Below are 10,127 nucleotides of genomic sequence, written 5' to 3'. Positions count from 1 at the left end.
TGTTACAAGTAGCATATGACTTAACGGAAAGGAGTATCATGAATTTTACCAGTGATTTCTTCCCTCACCCTCCACCTCTCGATTGGGAAGTTGGTAACAGAAGTTGTGATGAAGGAATAATTAAACTGATTAGAATCGACCATTAGAGTATGGCAGAGGGATACCATGTAATAATTCTCAACATGAATGTATGTATGGACATGTCAACATTGATACCAATAGTTCACTCATGATAGTAATTCAAACTAGTCCTATGATATAGCATGGAAAACTTTCAAGAGAAAAATAATCACTTAACAGAAATTTCGAAACTGGAATTCCATTTTCACTGAAGTCTCTTTTAGGTGCATAAATAACGGCCAAATCATGAATGGAAAAGAATGCAGGATAGCAACTTCGTCATAGCTTTCTTACACGAAAGAAATTGAAAATATACAGAATATGAGTAGATAACTCACTCTAATGAGGTTCACTTGGAGTGCATCATATACAGAAATGGACATTACAACTGAAATAATCGTATTGAGGAAGCTCTAAGCTGATGTAGATTCTGCTGGTTTGTCCTTTGGAGCTAAGGAAGGCTCCAGTTTAAGATCTCCAACTCCCCTTGGGGGGCCAATGCTGCAACGGGCTGTGTTATGTGTTAGAATAGCATCCTTTATCTTCTGAAACTGCAAATACATTTACGAGAATCAGTGATATTTACTATATGAAGGATGTGGACACTGATTCAGGAGCTTCTAAGAATGAATTGTATAAGATGACCGATAATCGCATTAGTTTAATGTTCTACAATACTAAAGATACCGAAAGGCATCAACTTCATAATCTGTTTAGATAGCCTTCTTGTTTTGTTGGAATGATCTGGTTAGACTTCAGATAGCCATACAACCCATTCTATACCATTCTCATGAAACTGACATATTGTATCCTTGGACAATTAAAACTGACAAATGGCATACTCGTCCAATTCTGTTACAATTTTGATGGTTGGGACCTAACAGAACGCACATCACAACTTTTTGTCAGTTTAGGACTACAAAGTATACAATAATTGATAGTTGAACTCTGGAGAGTGTATAATCCTCCAATAATTTTACACATTTTACATGTGTCTGCAGCATTCAGCCATACCCATCAGAGTTTGAGGTAAATGTGAGTTTAAATTGATGGAGTCCTAAAATACAAAATTTCAGCAGAGACAGATATATGCCCTCATAAGATGTTTGCACCTCACCTTCTTTCATTAAAGGTTATGCTTGATTTACTTAGGAAATGAGACGTTTGACACAGGAAAATGCTTGCTGCAGTTGTAATTAGAATACTTACCTTTGCAAGAGAACATGAAAAGGATTCCAGTTGTCCATCAGCTCCACGATAGAAGTGGAAATAAGGAAGAACCTTCACGTTCATACTTTTGCACATTGGCTTATTCTCATCAAAATTAACTTTCAGGAATAAAATTTCAGGGTGTTCCTCAGCTGTTCTGCGGAGCTGACACCATTATACAACAAAATTCAGAACATAGAAAACATCTCAGAACGCCAAAACTAATTCCATTAACAATGTGAGACATTGGTAATTAATTCATTCTCAATATTTGTCTCAAGTCTCAATAGGAAGTAGTATTGAGAGTTACCATTGCAGAACTTTATTAATCATGGCTTCCTGCATACCAGCGGGAAGAACATCATCTCATTTGGAGGTTTATATCTAATTAAGCTAGAAAGCTGCTTGATCACAGGAATAAGTGTCATCCACAACATTTTTCCATGAAGGACTGAGGGTATTTGGGTGTCCCAAACAAATCCATATACCAAGTTTGCGAAGTTACTGATTTAGGCTGTAAAAGACAATAGTCAGTTGCTTGGACACTATCCTGGTTGAATTTATTAATTCATTCAAGGAGATCAACACACTAAAGCCAGTACATTTGAAAACCTATTAAAAACCACCAATCCCCATGGACATCCAAATTCAAAAAAGCACGTAACAAATTAGAATTGATGCTTCCTTTTTACCATTCCTATGCTAAAAAGAAAAGAGAGCAAGAAACACATGCAGACAATCATATTCTACAACAGACAGTACTACAACATGATTCTTTCATCGCCATGGTCTCCACAGTTCAGGCTACCAAGGGTGAGCTTGCGTACAAGTAGTGTGCCAGCAGTCTGGACTAATCTGGTACCCCATACAGTCACCAATGTAATAAAATATTTGGCAAGATTAAAGATGTCAAAAGCTTATTACAACCCTGATAGCAGGTAGTACACCTGCAATCTAAGTACATACATGCAAACAGATCGTGTAATATGATGGATTCAGTATAGCGGTGTAGACTACCAAAACTACCACAATGTGACAACATAGTGCTGGTACTTCAAGACTTGACAAACACATTGGCACAGGTGATGGTTTCCAACATGGAAACTTCTCAACAAAAACACTCAAAAACAAAAAGTTCTCAGTGCCAGACCATTTCAGTTGCATTTGACATTGACGAGGCATAAAATGAAAAACTTTAGGTCCCCTTATTTCTGTCATAATTTAATGTATCATGTTCTCTGGAATTATTTGCAAGCTTTTAGAAGCAGGATGCCAATAATGTCAGTAGAAGCACATTTCTGTCAACATTGAAGGTTCAATGACATCTAGAAAAGAAGAATTATTTTCCAATAAAAACAAACATATGGTAGAATGGGAGTTACCTTAGGGAATAGTGCTCGGCAAGAAGCACACCAGGTCCCATAAAATTCTACAATAACTAATCTCTCTTCAGCTTGACTTAAAGCACCCAAAAAATCTTGTGTGGAATGAATATCAACCATGTTTGGTGCATTCTTTTCCCACCATTTTGGTTGGTCAGTCTCAGCCACAGTTGCACGAACCTGCAGTTACGCATACGAAGCTAAAATCAGTAACCACTAAAAAACCATTAAGTAAACTTCAAAAAAAATATCAAGAAAATTGAGAATTTGTTCTAACCCTGCTAACATCCCATGTCAGACTTCAATGAAAGGGAAGATACCTAGGTATCTTGCACTCAGATAAAAGTAGAATGAACAAAGTGACACCACTTTTCAAGGGAAAACCACTTAGCAAGTTCAGGGCTTTTTAAGGGGAAGTGGAACTGAAATTTTCTAAATAGTGTATATAAGACTGCATAGAAAGGAATTAAGACTTCTGATAATTTTTTCTGATCATTATCCCATTATGTTGGACTGTAGGGGAATTATTGGAGGGCATAGGCACTTTAAATTTGAAAATATGTGGTTGGAAGATGAGGGCTTCGTGGATAGGGTGAGGTTGTGGTGGTCTTCGTACATCTTTTTCTGGTACTCCAAGTTTTGTATTAGCTGGAAAACTCAAAGCTCTAAAACAAGATTTGAAGAAATGGAATACGGAGGTGTTTGGGAACATGGTAATAAGAGGAAGCATCTTCTGGATCAATTGCAGTGTTTGGAGGATAAGGAGTTATTGGGGGATATATCTGGGGAGGAAATGGAGAGAAAAAAATGGGTGGTTGCTGAATTACAGAAGATCTCTTTAATGGAGGAAATTTCTTGAAGGCAAAAATCTCGGGTTTCGTGGTTGAAGGAGGGTGACAAGTGTACAAAAATTTTTCACCAAATGGCGAACTCTCATTGAAGAAATAATGCTATTAAGGCCCTTCATGAAGGTGATAACATTCTTTCGGATCAAGACGCCATCAAGGAACATATTGTGAATTTTTATGAAAAGTTGTTTAGGGAAGAATGCTCTTGGAGACCCAAGTTAGATGGGCTGATTTTTGATTCCATAGACCAGGCAAGTGCAGAATGGTTGGAGAGAGTATGTTAAGAAGTACTTGATATGGTTAGAGGAATGGCAAGGGACAAGGCTCTGTGTCCAGTTTGGTTTTTCAATAGCTTTTTCCAAACTTGTTGGGACATAGTGCTAGAAGATATTATGAAGGTCTTTCTTGAATTCATTCATTTATGAAATTTGAGAAAAGTTTCAATGCCACTTTTATTGCACTAATTCCTGAAAAGGTAGGGGCTGTGGAAATGAGGGATTTTCAGCCAGTTTGGTAAATGGAATGTACAAGATTATTTCTAAGGTGCAAGCTAATCGCATGACTGTGGTGATGGAGAAGATTATTTTGAAGTCTCAAAATGCATTTGTGAGGGGTAGAAAAATTCTTGATTCAGTTTTAATTGCCAATGAATGTTTGGAAAGTAGAATCAAACTAGGTGAATCTGGAATTTTAGTTAAATTGGATATGGAAAAGGCTAATGATCATTTTAGTTGGGAGTTTCTCTTGTACTTACTTGGGAGATATGGCTTGGAGGGAAGTGGCGTTCGTGGATGAAGCATTGTATTTTGACGAAGAGATTTTCCATCTTGGTGAATGGCTCCCCAGTTGGGTTCTTCAACAGTTCATGTGGCTTCAAACAAAGAGATCCTCTATCTCCTTTTCTTTTTGTCCTAGTTATGGATGCTTTGAGTAGAATGATAGAAGCAGCGGTGGAGGAAGTTTCTTGTCGGGTTTTGAGGTGGGAGATGAGTATCGGAGTAGCTTAAAAGTCTCTCATCTTCTTTTTGCTGATGACACTTGAATTTTTTAGTGAGACCAACAAAGACCATCTTCATTCTTTGAGAGCCCTTTTGTTATGTTTTGAAACTGTTTTGGAATAAACTTATCTACATCTGAATTGTTCCAGTGGACTTCGTTTCGAATATTTCAGATCTGGCTAATATTTTGGAGTGTAAGGTATCTTCATTACCTTTGAGGTATCTTGGTCTTCCCTTGGGGGCTCCTCATAAATCTGTTATGATTTGGGATGGGGTGATTGAGAAGATTGAAAGGAGGTTAGCTGGTTGGAAAAAGTTATATTTGTCTAGAGGGGGAAGAATAACTTTGATAAAGAATGCATTGTCTAATCTTCCTACATATTTTCTCTCTCTTTTCCCTTTGCTGGCAGGGGTGGCTAATAGGTTGAGAGGATTTTTCAGAATTTCTTGTGGGGAGGTAAAGGGGAGGAAAAAAAGTTTCATTTGGTAAGATGGAATAAAGTTTGTCAACCGGTTTCTTGTGGAGGTTTGGGGGTGTGAAATTTGAGGCTTTTTAACAAAGTACTTATTGTGAAATGGCTTTGGAGATATCATATTGGTAGAGATGCCTTATGGAAAAATGTTGTTGATGTCAAATATGGGAGAAAATGTGGGGAGTTGGTGTTCTAATGAAGTAAAAGGAGCATATGGGGTGGGTTTGTGGAAGACCATTCGGATGGGTTGAGGGGAGTTTGTCAATCATGTTAAATTTAAGTTGGGGGATGGGACAAGGATACATTTTTGGCATGATACTTCGTGTGGGGATTCAGCTCTCAAGAATGCTTAGCCTTCCCTTTTTAGGATTGCTAGGGATCAAGATGCTGCATGGCTGATTCTTTTTCTTGTTTGAATAATAATTTTCAATTGAATGTTGATTTTGTTAGAGATGTGCATGATTGGGAAGTGAATGTAGTCTTTGATTTTTTTGGAAGATTATACAATTTGAAGATTTTCCAGGGAAGGCAGGATGGTTTGCTGTGGGTTAATGCAGGAAATTCCAGATTTTTGGTTAGCTCCTTTTATAAGGCACTAACTTGTCATTGTGTCTATAATTACCCCTGGAAAAGCATTTGGAGAGTTAAGGTACCTAGTAAGGTGGCGTTTTTCTTTTGGTTGGTGTCTCTTGGTAAAATTCTGACCACAGATAACTTAAGAAAGTGTGTAGCAGATCGGTGCTTCATGTGCAAGAAAGATGGTGAATCTATTAACCAACTTTTTCTTTATTGTGAAGTGACCAAGACTTTGTGGAATGAGATTTTTGGTAGGAGGGGTATTGATTGCGTGATGCCTATGCAAGTAGTGGATCTTCTTGCTTGTTGGAAAGGTTTTGCGGGGAGACAACGTATTGCTGCCATATGGAAGATGATTACTTTATGCTTGATGATTACTTTATGCTTGATGTGGTGCTTATGGTTGGAAAGAAATGGTTGGTGTTTTGAAGATAGAGAACGCTCAATGGGAGAACTTAGGGAGTTTTTCTTTAGTACCTTGAGTTGTTGAGCTAAGGCTCTTGTGAATGGAGATAGTTTTCTTGTGTTGCTAGTCTTTTTCTGTTTCTAGTGTGAATGTAGGTATTTCCTCTTGTATACTTCATGTCTTAGGCTTTGCCGATTCTTGGTAATAAAATTCTCTTATTAATAAAAAAAATAATCATAGAAAGGAATTAAAGAATGGAGACTCATGTCTTAAAATGACCCTCATATTGAGACATATATTAGATACCTCAATATCAGCTTAGAGCCTTCCAGAATAGGTACACCTGTCCCTTTATTTTCTAACACTACACCCTCAAGCTGAAGCATATCTATAAATATGCTTAGCTTGGAAGAAACAACCAAACGAAAAACAAACTCTGATTACCCCCCCCCCCCCAAAAAAAAAAAAAAGTTTTTCCATTGCAAACATTACACATAAACTTTAGGATAATTGAACATGGACAAACTTTATATAGACATTAACAAGAGAATCCACTAAACTGAACACAAACAAGGTGAAATTCCACTAGAACGTCAACACTGATAGAGAACTCACTGAAAGCTTCTAGCTCTGGTCAGATCACATCTGAAAACATCATTGTTAATCAGATCTCACTGCAAAATAACAAAGGACTGGTTGGATCTCACTGCAAAACCCGAGGTCAGTGAGATCTCAGCTTGAATAGGGCTAACATGGACTATGTTGGCCTTGAACCAACTTGAACTGCAACTGATTTGGACTGGATTGGAAATGCTGACCCAAGACTGCGTTGGGCTTGAACTATGAACTTCGGCTGGGCCACTCAGCCAAAATCTATGAGCTAGATCTGGGCAACCTGACTATTTACATAACTAGAACAAGTTGATCCAGGTTAGGTACGCCGACCTGAGCCTGGGATATTCCTAGCCCAAACAAGGAAACAGCACAGCAGCCAAACATGAGTCACCTTCTTCCTGGAGAGACCGCCAACCATTGCTTTAGGCAGAGACAACTACAGAACCACCACAAAGACCGATAAAACAACAACTGAACACCATAGAGGTCATCAGAGACCATAGAAACCACTGATAACACCACAGGTTTTGCTAAGACCATGAAAACCACTGATAATGCCAGACGGAAACATCAAAAATCATATAGAAGAACCAAGAAACACAGATCACCAAATTACACCACCAAAATCAATTGGAAACTATTGGCATCACCAAAAACAAACGAACGGAGTTTTCCCTTTTTTTCTCCTCACACCAGAGATTTTTTTTTGGGTCAGATAACAGATTATCTAGAGCTTCATCAAGGCATTGTATGTGTGGGTTTAGTCCACATGGGCAGGCTGCCATTGAGAGGAGTCTGACCAAAACCATGATCTAAACATTTAGTGCAATGGGAAGAAAAACAAAGCCAAAAAATTATACAGAGAAGAGACTAAACAATAATTCTAAACCCTATAATTTTGCTCTGATAGCATGTAAACAAATGCTAGGCTAGGCATTAAAGAAGAGAGGCTCATTCACTCATTATGGCCCCTCATATCCATTGATACATATAGAGAGACATAGGGACAAAATATAATAGACACCTCTATAGCTTAGCACCTTATGGAAAATGTGCAGGTGTCCCTTCTTGGAGAAGTGAAGCAATCTTAAAGTCAATGAAGAGGAGGAAAATAATAATTGAGTATTTATGAAAAAACGTTCTAAAAAAAATGGGATGTCGTGTAGTAAGTTTTTTATATAAATACCTATCAAAAAAAAAAGTTTTTTATATAAAGCAATCTTTCCAAATCTTCTTGAGCAGCAGTTAAAGAACTGAAGGTCCGGTATGCCACTCCTCCAGCAAAGAGTGAGAAAACCAAGAGGGCTGAGGTGATTTCAGAAGTTGCACCTATTTGTATATATTTAGTGATCAGTTTGCTAAGTTTCTTTGATCCCTCTTGGCGTTCCAGTTTGTGGAAATCGAAACCGGAGCAAGAAAATCTATTGACAGCATTCTCCACAAAACCCAAATTTTAAACACATACAAGATAGATAAAATAAAAAAATAAAAAAAATAAAAATTCATATTTACAAGCTGGGGTGTACACTTCTGACATGGCAAGATTTGATTTATAAAAGAATTTAAATCCTGTCCTCCACGCTGGCTTACAAGTAAAAGAACTCAAGTTCTACTATCATGGAATAAAAACAGAGGTTAAGCAAATTAGCACAAACTAGTCGAAAGTATGGAATTCCTGATTGCCACACAACACATCATCATCAAATTGAATACATCGTTTGCGTGATTTTTAGTTTAATCACTATAACAAACACAATTTTTCCATAATTATACAAGTAATACCCGCAAGTACTCATTAAACCCAATTGAGAACGACATAGGACAATACAAAAATTTCAGCAAATTGAGTCTAAAATTCAATCGATTTCCAGAAATGTAGCACAATAAATGTAAAAAGAACAGAAACATGTAAAAGAAAGAAAGGGCAAGTGCTCACCTGGAAAGAGACCGACTGCTTTCTGGGTCTGAAAGAAAAGCGGGCATAATCGCCAGCGGAAGAATACAGAAGGGGATAAACTCTCTTATCCGAATTCTGAATGGGTGGGAGACCCGGTTGGAGACTATTGAAGGAGGATGCAAAGGAGGTGAGCAGAGAAGGAGAGAAGCGAAGAGAATGAAACGATAATCGAATAACATCCGCCATTTACAAAGAAACGAAGAGAGAGAGAGAGAGAGAGAGAGAGAGAGAGAGAGAGAGAGCTTTAAACCAAAAACAAAATTCTTGAATTCGATGGCCTTAAACAGCTACATGAGTTCAAAGTCGCGCACAGAAAAAGCCATTGGTGATTGTTCTCTGGGGCTTTTGGGGTGATTGTTCCTTGCAGGTTCTTGTGTGAATGAACTGTATGTCGTGGTCTCGCGTGTGGGAGTTGTCTGCGCGCGTGTGGGTGTTGTGAACCAGAGAGATGGAAGTAAATATACGGAAAGTTTTTCCAACGATTATTACGTTTGGTTTCTTCATTTTTCGTTGGTCTACAGTGTGCTGGTTTCGTACCAGCTGGCCGGTTACCCACACACCTGCTCACAGACACTGCTGCTCTTGGATTTTGGACTTAGGAATTTCCTTTTTCATCACCTTTTATCTAGGGGTGGGCAGCGGGGCCCCGGAACCTGCTGCACCGCCCCATTCGCCCCGCCCCCGCATAGGGCGGGGCGGGGCGCCCCGCACCATTAGGGCCGGGGCGGGGGCCCCCGGCCCGTATCCCAACCCCCAGCGGAGGCGGGGGACGGAAACGGACCCCCCCGTCCGTTTTTCCCCCGCCCCGCACCTATATATATATAATATAAATATATAATATATTATATATTATATATATAAGTTATATAAGAGAAACGGCGCCATTTTGTAATGGACAAAACGGCGCCGTTTCAATTAGTGGGTTTTATTATTAACCCACTAATTGAAACGGTGCCGTTTTGTCCACCACAAAACGGCGCCGTTTCAACAAATACCCTAACCCATAACCCAAACCCCCCCCCGATCCCCTGATTTCCCTCCCCTCCCCTCCCCTCCCGTCCCGAGTCCCTTCACCCCCTTCGGCCTAATCCCTTCGGTGTTCCCTCCTCCCACCGGCAACCAGTCCGGCCGCCGCACGTATTCCATCATCCCTCTCTCTCGCACGAGGCCGGACGCACGCCGCACAGTAACATTTCTCCTCCCCTTTTGATTTTCTCCGTTTGGTTATTATTTTTTATTTATTTTTTAGTTTTGATCGGAAATTGGAGGTAGGATGGGGTTGAATCGGAGATGGAGGATGGGATTGTTTGGATTGTGTGCTGTGGATTCTTCGGATTGTGTGATTGTTTGGATTCCCGATTCAATGGATTGTTTTTTTTTTTTTTTTTGTAAATTCATTGTGATTCGGACCCCTAAATTGATTTAGGGGTTTCATGATCCCAATCCGAAACCCTAACCCCTAAATCAATTTAGGGTTTCGGATTGGGGTTCCAATCCCCAATCCGAAACCCTAATTATTTATACTAATATATATTATCAAAAT

At 39.1% G+C, this 10,127-nt stretch overlaps 1 protein-coding gene across 1 annotated transcript; it reads right to left on the bottom strand.

The window, feature by feature from the left end:
* Nucleotides 1-293: 293 nt before the first annotated feature.
* Nucleotides 294-9,038, bottom strand: LOC122304375 (thioredoxin-like 2, chloroplastic). Its single transcript, XM_043116618.1, has 4 exons — nt 8,564-9,038; nt 2,712-2,891; nt 1,330-1,494; nt 294-671 (listed from the first exon to the last, which is right to left on the bottom strand). Exons 1-4 carry the CDS (start codon nt 8,768-8,770, stop codon nt 534-536), a joined length of 690 nt encoding a protein of 229 aa, XP_042972552.1. The 5' UTR covers nt 8,771-9,038; the 3' UTR covers nt 294-533.
* Between the last annotated feature and the right edge of the window lie 1,089 nt (nt 9,039-10,127).

Source organism: Carya illinoinensis, chromosome 3 (assembly GCF_018687715.1).
Source record: "Carya illinoinensis cultivar Pawnee chromosome 3, C.illinoinensisPawnee_v1, whole genome shotgun sequence".
Taxonomy (NCBI): Eukaryota; Viridiplantae; Streptophyta; class Magnoliopsida; order Fagales; family Juglandaceae; genus Carya; species Carya illinoinensis.
Note: the sequence above shows the minus strand (reverse complement) of the source record. Positions and strands in the feature narration are given on the sequence as shown.

What these genes read in the sequence shown, in the direction of transcription:
- LOC122304375 (XM_043116618.1), bottom strand. Translation starts at nt 8,770, where the DNA reads ATGGCGGATGTTATTCGATTATCGTTTCATTCTCTTCGCTTCTCTCCT. An exon ending in GCCGAGCACTATTCCCTAAG is followed by an intron (nt 1,495 to 2,711) that starts GTAACTCCCATT and finishes TAATGGTGTCAG; the next exon opens with CTCCGCAGAACAGCTGAGGA. An exon ending in TTTCATGTTCTCTTGCAAAG is followed by an intron (nt 672 to 1,329) that starts GTAAGTATTCTA and finishes ATGTATTTGCAG; the next exon opens with TTTCAGAAGATAAAGGATGC.